Consider the following 14,869-nt stretch of genomic DNA (forward strand, 5'->3'; position numbering starts at 1 on the left):
CATGTTTACGCGTCCTGTCTATCAAATGTAATATATTCGCTCGGGGCTCCCGGTCAAACCACAACTAATCTTCCTAACAATGGCGACAACAACACTTTCCTATAATGTGAAGCTGACAGCGATTTATTAAAAAAGAAAAGGCACAGTGCTTCCTGCAATTGGGTCGGATCGAGTCCGGCCAAATTCACACCACAAACGAACTGCATTAGAGTGCGTTTTGAAGCGCATCGAGACCACCTCTTCAACTGGGTCTCGGAGCGTTTGTTTGGTCCGCCCCCGAGTGCGATTGCTGTATTCACACCTGTCTGAAAGATGCGCACCGAAGGCGGAAGTGCATCTGAGTTCGTTTCAACTGAACTAAACACGGCATGTGTGAATACACCCTAAGACTTCATTAGATAATCCAAAAAGGTTCAGTTACTGTATCGTGAGAAATGAACTTGTATGTTCTTGTATACAGACTAGTATTCATTTTCAGTACCTTGATATGTTTGGACATCTTCCTCAGACGCGTCAGCTGTTGCTGTGACGCTTCGTGTCAGCAGGTTTTAAGGATTTTACGCAGGAAGTTAAAGACCTACTTCACCGGTTGGAATATGAAGGTGTATTGAACTCGGAGATCCTATGTAGTATAAATGTGCATTTTTTAAAAAAAATCGGATCATCCTAGCCAGAGAAAAGGCAGAAAGAGTGTTTTATGGTCTCACTGTCTAACCCTACATTGTCCTTCTTGTGACATCACAGTAAGGGTCAGGATTAACAGGACAGCTGGGCCAAGGGAAGACTGAGGGAAGACTGAGGATAGAAAAACCTCATTCATTATATTATGATAGTGATTTTATAATGATAGAACGCTGGTTCTGTATGGGTGAAGTATTCCTTTAAGTATAGTAGAAACATGTCAAGGTACTAAAAGTTAATACTAGTCTGTATACAACAAACATTCAAGTTAACTTAAGTGGAAAATTTTATTTAATTACTGTTACTGAACAGAATGTTTTACCAATGTTAAATGTTGCTTTATAACACATAACGAACTGTCAATCTATTTATCCATCAGCACCTATCTTTCACACACGGAAAAGTGCTTGGAGTGTGTCATGGATTGAGTGTAATTCAATATAATTTGTGAAAATCTTCAGACTAATGGAGATATTGACTTAAACTCTAGTTCCCAATTTTTAAGCCTGGACTGCAGGAACAACCTGAATCAGGTCATCAGGGTTATTCCTCAGATTGGACACAGGTCTCCAGAGACTGTACAATTGTAAGAAAACACTTAATAAAATTATTGTTAATACAGTTTGTAGATTCTGCTTCAGCCTTGAATTGGAAATGACTTAAAGCTCCCATATTATACACTTTTCGGTACTATTATACACCATATTATATGGTCTTTGTGGTCCCTAATACGTTTTTCTTTAATTGTTTGCTGAAAAAAACTTTCAGATAATTTATTGTACTATGCTGATGTTCAGCTAATCTCACAATGGCCTGTTTTTTAAAAAGAGCTGCAGCTCCCCTCGTAAATATACAATCTTTGAGCTGCCCCCGCCCCCTGTCCGGAAGCGAAGCCAGATACGCCTCGACCTCTGTCTGTCAGGGCCGTGGACCAATAAGAAATAGGGGTGTGGGCTGCACAGTGGAAGCTTCTGGCTTTCCAGTTTGTGAGGTCAGAAAAGGGGAAAATTCTGACTGGAGTATATTGGGGGGGAGGGGTGGGGGTTTCAGGTTTTTTTTTGTGTTACCTACTACATAGGTTTTTTTTGTGTGTGCTACCTAACACAGCACTTCTCTGAATCCCAGACCATCAGCACTGGATCCCCCCAAGGCTGTGTTCTTTCCCCTCTGCTCTTCTCCCTGTACACAAACAGCAGCACCTCCAGTCACCAGTCCGTCAAGCTCCTGAGGTTCGCGGACGACACCACGCTCATCGGGCTCATCTCTGGCGGGGATGAGTCCGCCTACAGGTGGGAGATTGACCATCTAGTGACCTGGTGCAGCCAGAACAACCTGGAGCTTAACGCTTTAAAAACAGTGGAGATAATTGTGGATTACAGGAAGAACCCGGCCCCACGATCCTGGCTGGCTCCCCAGTCGACTCTGTGGAGTCCTGCCGCTTCCTGGGCACCATCATCAGCCAGGACCTAAAATGGGAGCTGAACATCAGGTCCCTCACCAAAAAAGGCCAGCAGAGGATGTTCTTCCTGCGCCAGCTGAAGAAATACAACCTGCCAAAGACTATGATGGTGCACTTCTACACTGCCATCATTGAGTCTATCCTCACCTCATCCATCACTGTCTGGTACACTGCAGCTACGGCTAAGGACAGGAGCAGACTGCAGCGCATCATACACTCTGCTGAGAAGGTGATTGGCTGCCACCTTCCATCCCTCCAGGACCTGCACAGCTTCAGGGCTTTGAGGAGGGCAGGCAGGATTATGGCCGACCCGTCCCATCCTGGTCACAGACTTTATGAGTCTCTCCCCTCGGGCAGGAGGCTGCGGTCCATCAGGACCAAAACCTCCCGCCACTTGAACAGTTTCTTCCCCTCTTCAGTGGGGATCCTTAACAGGTCCAGAGATCGCCTCCCCCACTGACTGACACTGACACTGACTCAATTCGTAAATGTTTACAAATTTTAAGTATCTTTACCTTAGTTTTTATTCTATTTTATACTATTTTAACTTATCACTTGTTTATATATTGTGTTATATTGTATATATTACAGTCACTGTCCGTTCATTGTTTATTGTCTAACTGTATGCACCTTATTTACCAAGACAAATTCCTTGTGGTGTAAAACCCTTCTTGGCAATAAAATCCTTTCTGATTCTGATTCTGATTTTGACAGATTTTTTTTCTGTGCTACCTAACACATAGGTTTTTTTTTTGGTGTGTTACCTACTACATAGGGTGTTAGGTAGCACACAAAAAAACCCTATGCAGTAGGTAACACAACAACAAAAAAACCTATGTGTTAGGTAGCACAAAAAAAACTTGTGTAGTAGGTAACACACCAAAAAAAAACCTATGTGTTAGGTAGCACAAAAAAACCTATGTAGTAGGTAACACATATCTATACTCAACAAAAATATAAACGCAACACTTTTGTTTTTGCTCCCATTTTTCATGAGATGGACTTAAAGATCTAAAATTCATTCCAGATACACAATTGTACCATTTCTCTCAAACATTGTTCACAAATCTGTCTAAATGTGTGATAGTGAGCACTTCTGCTTTGCTGAGATAATCCATCCCACCTCACAGGTGTGCCACATCAAGATGCTGATCTGACATCATGATTAGTGCACAGGTGTGCCTTAGACTGTCCACAATAAAAGGCCACCCTGAAATATGCAGTTTTGTCTCACAGCAAAATGCCACAGATGCCACAAGCATTGAGGGAGCGTGCAATTGGCATGCTGACAGCAGGAATGTCAACCAGATCTGTTGCTTGTGCATTGAATGTTCATTTCTCCACCATAAGCCGTCTCCAGCAACTTCGCACAGCCATTGAAGAGGAGTGGACCAACATTCCACAGGCCACAATTGACAATCTGATAAACTCTATGCGAAGAAGATGTGTTGCACTGCATGAGGCAAATGGTGGTCACACCGGATACTGACTGGTTCTGAGTCCCCAGACCCCCAATAAAGCAAAAAAAATGCACATTTCAGAGTGGCCTTTTATTGTGGACAGTCTAAGGCACACCTGTGCACTAATCATGATGTCAGATCAGCATCTTGATGTGGCACACCTGTGAGGTGGGATGGATTATCTCAGCAAAGCAGAAGTGCTCACTATCACACATTTAGACAGATTTGTGAACAATGTTTGAGAGAAATGGTACAATTGTGTATCTGGAATGAATTTTAGATCTTTAAGTCCATCTCATGAAAAATGGGAGCAAAAACAAAAGTGTTGCGTTTATATTTTTGTTGAGTGTGTGTTTCTGCCTTGAATATTTTTGTATTTAACAACCTGTCTTGACCTTGTTTTTCCAGATTGGCAGCTTTATTAAAGGTCTGTAAAAAATACTATTGATTATATAAATAAAACAATGTTATTATTAATATTACTATTGTTATTATTATTGTTGTTGGTTTGTAATTAGCCTGTGTGAGGATCATGGACTGTATGGTGAGGAAGGATGCAGGCAAAGGGGCGGGGCCGAGCGCACAGCCGGGGGTAGGTGCAGCGTCTGATGCGCGCAGAGAGACGACCCTCACAACGCTCGACGGACACGCACCAGAGAAACCGGAATGCACACAAAATGCTTCGTCTACGACCTATGACAAGCCGCTGCCTGTAGGGAAAATAAATCAACCGCAAAGGATCACGCCGGAAGCTCTGTCGTTAGGATTGAAGCGCTCGCGCAGGCAGTGTAGCCTATTTGCCGCAGAAATCATCCCACCAGAGCTCCCGCTGCCGATGCGCTGCAGCTGTGCATGAATCCTTCCGTTTGGCTTGCAGGTCCAGGACAAAACCGGGCGTCGTTTACGGCTGTGTGAGGTGGATACCGTTTGAGAGTGCACCTTATCCGCGTCTCCGCACACCCATTGGCACCCTCCTTCAGGATGGCGTTAACGATCTGCACGAGATTTACCGATGAATATCAGCTCTTTGAGGAGCTGGGGAAGTAAGAAATCATGTTTTTTTTAATCCTCTGGCATCATCTGTGTATAAAATGTCAGACTGTTATGTAATAGGCCGCCTTGGCATAGGGTCTTGGATGTTGGGCTTTGTGTGTTTAAATGCGTGTGCAAGCTGCTGATAGTGTAGCCGTGTAAACTATGATGCAGGGGGCTAAATACGATCATGTGTCAGGCAGGCCTGTGCAATGGCATCTTGTTTGATTTAATCACACATATGAAGCCCTGCTTACGGTTTGTGCGTTCAAAAGATGTCGAGGGAAGCGTCTCACGATTTGCCTCCATCCTGTGCAGCCACTGACGCTCCATTTTCGACCTTTGGGGTGCCAGGATAGCTCCCGTGTTGTAAACTAAACCAGAGTGAAATATGCACCGGGGTGTGTAAAATGGAGATATTTGAAAACCCACCCTCTCCCCCCTTATCTACCTCTTCCCCCTCCGCGTGACAAAAATACACACTCGGTAATGCGACAGCAGACCATGTAGTTGGCGATGACACATTCCCCAGCCAAGCACCGGGCTGCGGTCAATTATCAGACACAGCCAGGGAATTCCTCACCCGGGAGAGAGAGAGAGAGACAGAGCGGGATAGAGAGAGACGGGATAGAGAGAGACAGACAGAGAGAACGAGAGAGAGAGAGAGAGAGAGATAGAGAGAGAGAGATAGAGAGAGAGAGAGAGAGAGAGAGAGAGAGAGAGAGAGAGAGAGGCACCTTTTCATAGCCTACCTGACCTGCAGTCTGCCCAGCACCCCGTGGTCAGTGTACACAGTCCCAGATGCTTGAAGCCTGGGTTGACTTTCATCCAAAGCAGAAAGAGAGATAGAAGTGTAGCCTGCTCCCAGTTTCCACAGTGTCTCCCACTTTACATTCTTCCCAAGGTCCTGTTTCTAGTGAAGATATCTCCTCTACAACCCCCCTACCTCTACGATCCTTGCCATTTTCATCTTACGCTATATGTCATCAATAATGCAGCCACATTGCTTTTATAGTACCATTTAAATCAACTGGTCTCTTCACTGTTTGCACCCACCCCACCAAGTACCAGCTGGTAGCCTACTGATAAAATAAAGTTAATACTACAATGTTTTTTGAACCACATACCTGAATATTATTATCCAGAAACGATTATTTATAGGAGATAACACTCAATGCTGGTACCTAACTAACATTTAGCAATTAAAAGACAATACCAGTCTGTTTGCATTTTCTACCAAATTAACTTCATCAATCAATCATGTATACTTAGCCTTTATTATTGATTGCAAGCTCTTTAGTTTGGGATTTCTGGATGTATATTTCCTTACAATCTGGTTTATTTTAAAATCAAATAGGACACACTGGAAATATGCTGAAGTTGTGCATTGTGCAATGCATCACAGTGAAGATCAAGTCTTGGTTTTAATTCTGCCAGTGTTACATTATTGCTGAGCGGTTATGCAGTTTGAATAGTTTTTCAGTGAAATAAAAGTAATAATTCATTCATATTTCTAACACTTGTTTCTTGTAATTAGACGTAAACATGCAACACCATCGACACTATAATAGAAAACAGCATTCAAACTCTTTTAAAATGGTAAAACCCATAATTACTGAAATTCTCATATCAGTATTTGAGTTCAGTTCACATTTGGTTACCCACAAACCACGCCTCTGCATCCCTGCGGCAAGAAGTTTTCATCTTTGCGATTTATTTCTACTCTCAGACGGATGAAAGTAGTCATGTCCAGTGTTTACCATCTTATTTTGGATCCATATTTGTCAGAGAACATGAACACACACACAGAACCTTCCTCGTTGTGGATGGTTCGGCTGCTAACCCTGAACCTTGATCCAGCTAGCTATTTTTACTTTACTTTTACATACAAAAGCGCAATACATTTTAGTGTAGCTTCCATACATTCACATTTGTACTTCAAAGCACTATACTACCAAACTGCAGTCAAGTCAAGTACAATTATTATGTAACATGTTATGCTATGATCATTTCCTTTACCAAATCCCTTACAAATCAGAGGTAAGCTTTAGTGGCAAGCTGCTCACTCCAGAGGACGTTAGGTAACATGTTTATGTTACATGTCAGTATATACTCAGCAATAGCTGGTGAAAACATAGTTCCAAAGCTTAAGTTATTTCTTATATGTAGCACTGATTTAAACAATTAATGTCACATTGTGCATTAACATCACGCCACAATTGTCAGCCGTTAGAGGTGCAGTGAGGGAAAGAACTTACTGAACTGTTCGTGATAGCTCTGCTGTTGTATGGAGCCAGACAAGGAGGGGAAGAGCTTTTATTTGAAAGAGAAGGCGTGCACAGACAGACATGGAGGTTGAATAGCAAAGCGGCCTGCATGGCTGGCTGCAGAGCTGAGGGGTACTTCTTCTGTATTTAGAGATGAGAGATGCAGCACTATGCTCTTCTCCTCCCTCAAATATAGCTGACCTAGTTTTTTGATCCTCATACATGTGCCTGAAATGCCAGAACAACACATGGATTAAACAACAGAATCATAGCTGGTATGCACGTTCGTTGGTGTCAATGATCATCTCACCTTGTGTGTAGTCATGAGGACAGTGTGTTCTATAGGTATGGAGGGTGCGTGTGTTTGTGGGAGTAACTGCAAACATACAGCATCCATGCTTTTGTGCCATGCACTTTTGAAATGTGACTGAAACATACATTTTTCTCCCCTTTCTATGACATCCGAGAGCTGTTTCATGAAGCAAATGATCCCTTTAAACCATTTTCAGTAAATCTGTCTCCTTTCAGGGAATCCTGTTTCTCAAAGCAAAGCATGTTGCGACACATTTGATCTAAGTTACCATGGAAACTTATCCCACCAGCCTAGCTTGATTCCAGTCAAGCAACTTTTAAGGCTTAGCTTCACCTTAGGCTTATACTGAAAAGCAGTATTTTCTCAGAAAAATGCAGTGAATAATATGACAAGCTGTCATATTATTAGCTATGACCGTTATGAAGTATCTGATTCACTTTTATTAGACGAAACTTAAGCCAGGTTTTTTACACTTAGCTTTGGTTTTCTAAGCCAAGGATCACACCTCACATTGTTCATTTGAGCTGTTTTGAACACCAATAAGTATTTCTGTGTGTGTGTGTGTGTGTGTGTGTTCATTTCAGGGGCGCCTTTTCTGTGGTCAGGAGGTGCGTGAAGATCTCCAATGGACAGGAATTTGCTGCCAAAATCATCAACACCAAGAAGCTTTCTGCCAGAGGTAGGAAACACATACAAATGTACAGAAACACAGACCAACACACGTTCGGAAAACACACACCGTAGAAAAAAATAACATGCCCCAAGTGTCACCACGTTACGTGCGGATGAGCTGTGAACATTGCTGCCCCTGAAACAGGCTTTTGGGCTCCGAGAGAAAACATGTTTCTGTGTGTAAGTCAAAGAGTGAGAGAGAGAGAGAGAGAGAGAGAGAGAGAGAGAGAGAGAGAGAGAGAGAGAGAGAATGCCTTTACTGTTTTCGCCTAATTGCACTTATTGTGCTGCTTGGTATTTTGTGTGTACTGCTTCCTTTTTTGTGCTATTCATACCTGTCCTTTAGTTTTGTATAATGTTCGTCAAACAAAACCTTGTGTGTGCGTGTGTGTGTCTCCTTGGGTGCGTGTGCATGTGTTCCGTATTGATTCAGGGCTCTGGCTGGTCTTGTCGTCCCAGGGGCAGAGCTCTTGCGAAGCCGACCCAGTTCTTTCACATCCGTCACTGTAATTGTAGCTGCTGGCCTGGTTGCCTTAGGCTTGACACACACACACACACACGCACACGCGCGCGCACGCACGCACACACACACACACACGCATGGCCCAGGAACCCCCAGCATTAACCAATGATGTGTTGCGCCTTTGCTGATCCTTCTCCTCTTCAGCCAATGGCATGTTTTGTCACCTCCTGTGATGACCAAATAACTGCAGTCCTATACAACACAAGGAGTCAAGACATTCTGTAGATGGGAGCTGTACCATTGAATTAGTAGTAATTTACTGGAAATCATGTGGGCAGCTGTTGAGCACTTGTTATGCCATTACCTATAGTTACATTGCGATTATGAAAATCTATGTTTCTATAGTGTTGTAGCATGTGTATATACAGTATAAGCAAGCACTCACCCGACCTCTTTGCACTATTTGATCTTTCATCAATTATTTTCTTTTTTCCAGTCTCCCCCCTCCCTCTCCGTGTTCTTTGCTGTTTTGCATTTACTATTCTGCCTTATCTTGCGTTTTCTTTTTCGGCCTCTTTTATATCTGCTCTGTCTCTTTATATTTCTCACCAGGAACTTCAACCCGCCCGCTCCTTCCTGCACATTTTCTCCTATGCTAATACCTCGTCACCATTTATGCCTGGCTTCATTCCTCCATCACTCTCTCTTATCTCTCCTCCTCTTCGCTCCCTTCATGCTGCATCTCTTTTCTTTTCAATACTTTGCCCTTCCCCTCCTGCTGTCTCTCTTCCGCCCATATTGACCCTTCTGCTTGCTGAGTGCAGTGTTAGAAATAGACACTTCGGCAGACGGATCAGTGTCTCGCCACTTGCATGCTGGGACAGATTTTCCAAAAATACTGCAAAGGGTTATCTCGCCACACACATGCATTTGGATCTGCGAAGGTTCACAAACACACTCTTTGGCTCTTTCCTGTTGTCCTATGTGTATTTGTTTGTCTAGAGGTTAACATACTGGGCATGCTTGTGTGTCAGATATGGTCTTACCCTCTTCCCGCGATAAGCCCTAGAATTGCAGCTCTGATTCCCTCTTATCTAGCAGGATCATGAACTTCCCCAACCCCACTCCAGCCCACCAATGTGTGTGTGCGTTTGCAAGTGCATGCGTGTATATCATTTAAAAGGGTTTAGGGTAAGATGGTGTCTAGGCAAGATCAAGGCATTATATGTGTGTGTGTGTGTGCGCGCACGCTTGTGCATGTGTGCTTGTGTGTTTGGTTATTCTGCTTATGGATGCACACATGTGTGGTTGGCCTACAGGACCAGACACAGTTCTGCAATCTGCAATCCTGATTATGCAGTATTTCATTAAGAGCAGCAGATGAATCAGTAAATGAGAGGAAGCAGTGGAGAGAGCGAGGGGAAGAAAAGGAATGGAAGCAGAGGGGGAGAGACGGATAATCAGAGAAAGAGAAGATGGAAAGTCAGCATTTAAGTGTATGTGTGAGCGTGTTCACGCTCAATCCCTGACAGCAGCTGAATATTTGTCCTCTCCCTTCATGCATGCGCGTCAGTGTCCTGTCACTATGTCTGCTATCTTTTGTCACTTTGTGTTTGCTTCTTATATGCTGTGTGTGTGCGTACATATGTGCAACTTTGTGTGTGTCTGTTTGTGCAAATGATAGTCCTTCATTGTGAATCTATACACTTGCATCATTGCCTGAATACTGTGATCGTTTCAGCTTGTCTTAACAGTCGATTGAATTTCCGAAAGCTTTTCTTTCAAAGAAAATTGCACTGCATTGTGGGAGTGACAGTGATAAGGAGAGGGAGTGAAGATATAATTAAGTAGGGAGGAGTCAAAACATAGATTTATGAATTATTGTTCTTATTATATTGGAAGTCCCATTCATTCTACAGAGACTGCATTATCGTGATTCTGTCACTGACCATCCTTCATTGCGAACAGTATCTGTGCAGGCTTTTGCTGTTGTCATTTATTATTTTTTTATGTGGAGGTGTCATGGTTACAGAGATGATAGCTGTTGCTGTGGAGTAAGCCAGTCTGCCTTTCTGTCTCTCTCTCTCTATATATACTGTATATTTATACACAGTATATGTATGATAAAGATTTTCGTCACGTTTTTTATTTTCTCCCAGAACGTCTTTATTCCTGTCTTTCTCTGGTGTCACTGCTACTCCGTTTTGCCTCACTCTAAAGTGAAGGGAAGAAGAAGAGCGAGAGCGAGAAGGAAAGAAGATGCTTTTGTGGTAGAGAGAAAGATAGGGGAGAGATGGAGAAATATGAGGGAAGGGAAAGAAGGATTGATCATTGGAAAGAAGAGGGGGGGGGGGGTCACATGACTCACTGGGTACTTGAAGGCTAAAAATATTTTCACTCTGTTTGTCTCTCTCTCTCTCTCTCTCACACTCACACACACACACACACACACACACACACACACACACACACACACACACACACACACACACACACACACACACACACACACACACACACACACACACACACACACACACACACACACACACACACACACACACACACACACACACACACACGTATTTAAAGGAAAGGTCGATTAGCAGATTCACACCTGTCTGGCCAACCAGATTGGATAGGGAGGAGAAAGCATGGCTGGGCTTTAGCCTACTGTAGCATGGCTGTTTTTTAAATTCTGTGTACGATGTGTAATATGCGTGTTTGAATAAAATAATTTAGTGCTAAGAACTGAGTAATGAACAATGGTTATAGTGTGGTCTATATTTTTCCAATAAAACCAACATTGGCGGAACATCACTAGTATAAAATAGTCTCTAGATTAAAAGACCACGCTACCCAGACAACATCCTTGAAGCTCATTTGTAGCCAAGTTGTTATAGCTATATGTGGTGATAGTTTCAGCTGCCAACATCAGGAGTAGCTAGTTGCTGTTGTTAAAACATATATGAATAATATGATAAAAGAATTTTTGAAATGTCAACATTTCGATGCATTAAAAATTGATCCTTCAGCCTGAAAAAAACCTATAGAGTATGACTAACAAAGGTAACGACAGGGGAATTCTCAATTACAGTCCTGCATCTCCTTCTGTCTCTCTCCCTCTCCCTCTTCATTCCTCTCTGCCCTTTTCTATTGCAACCTTTTATTGTTTTTATTTTGAATTTTTGTCGTTTGATTTCCCATTTCTATACCTTACAACTTTCTCCCCTCTGTCCTCCCACCTCTCCTTCTTTCTCCCTCAGTTATTCTCCCTCAGTTGTTCCCTGGCAGAGGATCAGTCTGGGGCATATCATGGTGGAAATATTTAGACTTGTCTCCCAACTCATCACTTAGATTTCATGCCGTTGCCGTCACCGTCTTTATCTGACACTTGTGAAACTTCCAGAGATGGATAGTTGGATGTTAATGCGGCTACGAGTAACATTTAAATATCTTTTAAACAGCCTCATGTTTCCTCTGATAATCATAAATTACCTTTAACAGCAAACGAGACCATCAGTGCAAAGAAAGACGTTTTTATATAGTTTTTATTACTGCGTTTGGTCTGGTCTAGTCTGGCATGACCACTTCCGCCAGCGTCTATTCGCCTGCGTCGAAAAGCTACGCAGCCCTGACGCAGCCCCCTCCTTTTCCGGTTGCTGGCTTTCCCCTATTGTGATCCCCCTCAAATTCGGAAACAATTCACTCACAGTCAACCCGTGTGCTTATGAGCAGCGCTCTTTCTCTCTCACACACACACACACACACACACACAGGGTGTGAGAAGTCACATTACTGTAGACAGAAATAAAGTGTGGCGATACTTCGGGATAATAATATTGGCGGCGGCGGTCCGGGATGCATCCTAGCTTAGCCTAGCTGTCCAACTTCATTGTACAACTACCCCCGGGCAGAAATACCCTCATAAACTCTGGAAAATGAAGCGTGGGGGTTTGAATTGAGCACCGGACCTTATAACCGGCTAGATTAAGATCCGCCGTTCCCTTTCTTTGGTGAATTAGGGACTATGCAGCGGTGTTTTAGCGACGGGGAAAGATTCCAACGGCTTCCACTATCACCTAGCAACTACGGCTACTTGCTGCAGTTGGTGTAGCGCTCACAACGTCAAAACCCTGTTCTGCCTGTAAACAGACGGACTACGGCTCTGACTACAGCGATAGGAGGTGGTGACATAAGTTCTCGAATGCTAAAAATTCTACTCGACCGCCGTAGCCGTCCTCTCAACCGCCGATGATAATGTTACCAGAGATAACACTACGTGGGTGGCTAGTTAACTCCGGTTAAGTTATCCCGTGAGCTCCTCGGGGGCTAAAGTGTATGGTGTCTTGACATGCTGGTTAGAAAGCAACACACTATGTATATTCCTTTTGTCTTTAATAGTTTTTGTGTGGCGTTTGCGGGTTTAGCCATTTCTCTGACAGTCTCTGGACGTGAAGACGTTCCATCAAAATAAGTCTCCCCCCGGCACTATTTTGCAGAACACCGCTGCTGCTTCCCGGGGTTAGCCCCGCCCTAGATGATTGTGATTGGTTTAAACAAATACAAACAGGCTAGCCCAGTTTCCCCCGGTTTCCCCACCCGAATAGACGGCTCTAAACAGAGTGCTTCCAGACCCTACTACTTGCTGTAGTTTGGTCTGGCTTTGCGAGACTAGGTCTGGTCACACCCTGTCCGATATTCGGTTCACGCGTGCATGCTCTATGGTCACATATCCGTATTGGTCGCAGATTTCAGTGTGGCGCAGCAACGCGATTTGAGAAGCCTATCCCTCCAGGTGAGGGAAGGGGAGCGGGAGCCTTGTTTGAGACAGTTATTTGTCGTCATAATGACTGATAACGGGGCTAAACCATCAAAGAAAAAAAAGAAAATGCAATGAAGAAAAGCTAAAAGGGAGAGTGATAGGCGGGCGGGAGGGCGTTGCCAAGCAACGTATACACAATTATCACGGGAGCGAACTAGACTGCAGTGTTTACTCCTAAATGAATGAGCGGTAGCCTACTAAAACAAAGTTTACTTTGCCTCACCAGCATCATCAGATGACCATTATTCATCTGAAATAGTCATTATTTACAACAACATAAACACATTACCTCATCGTGATCCATACTAACTGCCGTCTCTCGTTCATTCGCTTTGTGTGACAATTAACTATAAGCTGAATGGAAAACTCAGGCACATTCTCTTTGGGCTTTGGACATTGTGGATAAATGTAGCAAGAATTCAGCTCTGGTAGATGAAGAAAATGTCGAATTTGTAATAAGCAACGATGATTTCTTGAGTGTTTGCTCGTATGTCTTTTAAAGTCTGTGCATAATTACATAGTTATATTTAGCAATGGCTTCCTTACTTATAAACCTTCGCTGGTTGCTATGCCAGCGTTTTGGTAACCAGGGAGCTACATAGTAGCATAATTAAGTAGAGCAGGGGTTTTCAAAGTGTGAGAGAGTGAGCCCCCCCTCAGAGAACAAATTTCAGCTGAGCCCCCTCCCCCAAAAAAGTTCTAAATCCCTGTGTGTTTTGAAAGATCTTTTAATTATTTTACACATTTTAAGCAACTCTGTTCCTATTTTACACATTCTAAACATCTTTGTGCCTTTTTAAACACATTTTTTTAAACATTTTAACATCTTTATCTAAGTATGTTTTTGTTTAGCTTTTTTAAAATACATTTGAACATCTTAATCCAGTGGTTTAATCATGCTTCCTTTAAGCATGGATAGAAGTGACTGAGCGTGCAGCTGAGTGAGAAAGATAGGCCGACAGCCTTGCCCAAATTATTGACTTTTGTTAAATGTCCTTCTCACACCCAGTGTTTTTTCGCTAGTGCCTCCAATGTCCTGCTGGGTGAAAATAGTAGCCAGCGGAGAACCAGAAACTCCTAGGGGGGTCCGGGGGTATTCCCCCCTGGGAGATTTTTTTTTTACCTTTTTGAAGTGAAATGCATGAATCTGGTGCACTTTGAGATGAAAATTAAGAGGCTTAATCTGAGGAATTTTGTGTGAACAAATAATTTGGAGACACTGGGTCGGATGAATTAGAAGCTATTGAAGAAAGACAAATACATTTTTCATAAAAATATTAATTTAAAATAAAATATTATGCAGGGTCGTCTGGGTTGGGCTTGGAGCTTTTTCTTTTATGGGACATATTTTTCTGTAATATAATGGATGCATTTAAATGCAGTGAGAGGCACAAAGCAGAAGAACTCTTGTCCCGCTATCTTTTTTTTCACAGACGAGGCTGAAATAGGCTTTAGACTATACACAGTGCATGGGCAACTGAGGGCAGCCCCATTTCCAAATGTTTTTAAATAAACTCAATACACACCGTGCTAGGACGTGAACGTGACGTCACATGATCAGTTAACCTCGGATTATCTCCCAGATGATCTGATTCAATTATTAGGCTATTAACTATCTAAACCAAAACATTTTATTCCTTTTTTGTATGATAACTTACATTTGCTTAATATGATTTTAATATAAAAAACAAACTAAA

At 42.9% G+C, this 14,869-nt stretch overlaps 1 protein-coding gene across 1 annotated transcript in view; it reads left to right on the top strand.

The window, feature by feature from the left end:
• The first annotated feature begins 4,282 nt into the window (after positions 1-4,282).
• Positions 4,283-14,869, top strand: part of camk2d2 (calcium/calmodulin-dependent protein kinase (CaM kinase) II delta 2) — a 39,904-nt gene continuing 29,317 nt past the window's right edge. Inside the window, exons 1-2 of the mRNA XM_080028773.1 lie at positions 4,283-4,643; positions 7,797-7,891. Coding sequence (XP_079884899.1) covers positions 4,582-4,643; positions 7,797-7,891 — 157 coding nt within the window. The 5' untranslated portion in view covers positions 4,283-4,581. The remainder of the gene's footprint in view (positions 4,644-7,796; positions 7,892-14,869) is intronic.

The sequence above is a fragment of the Ammodytes marinus genome (assembly GCF_949987685.1).
Source record: "Ammodytes marinus genome assembly, chromosome: 6".
NCBI classification, from domain to species: Eukaryota; Metazoa; Chordata; class Actinopteri; order Uranoscopiformes; family Ammodytidae; genus Ammodytes; species Ammodytes marinus.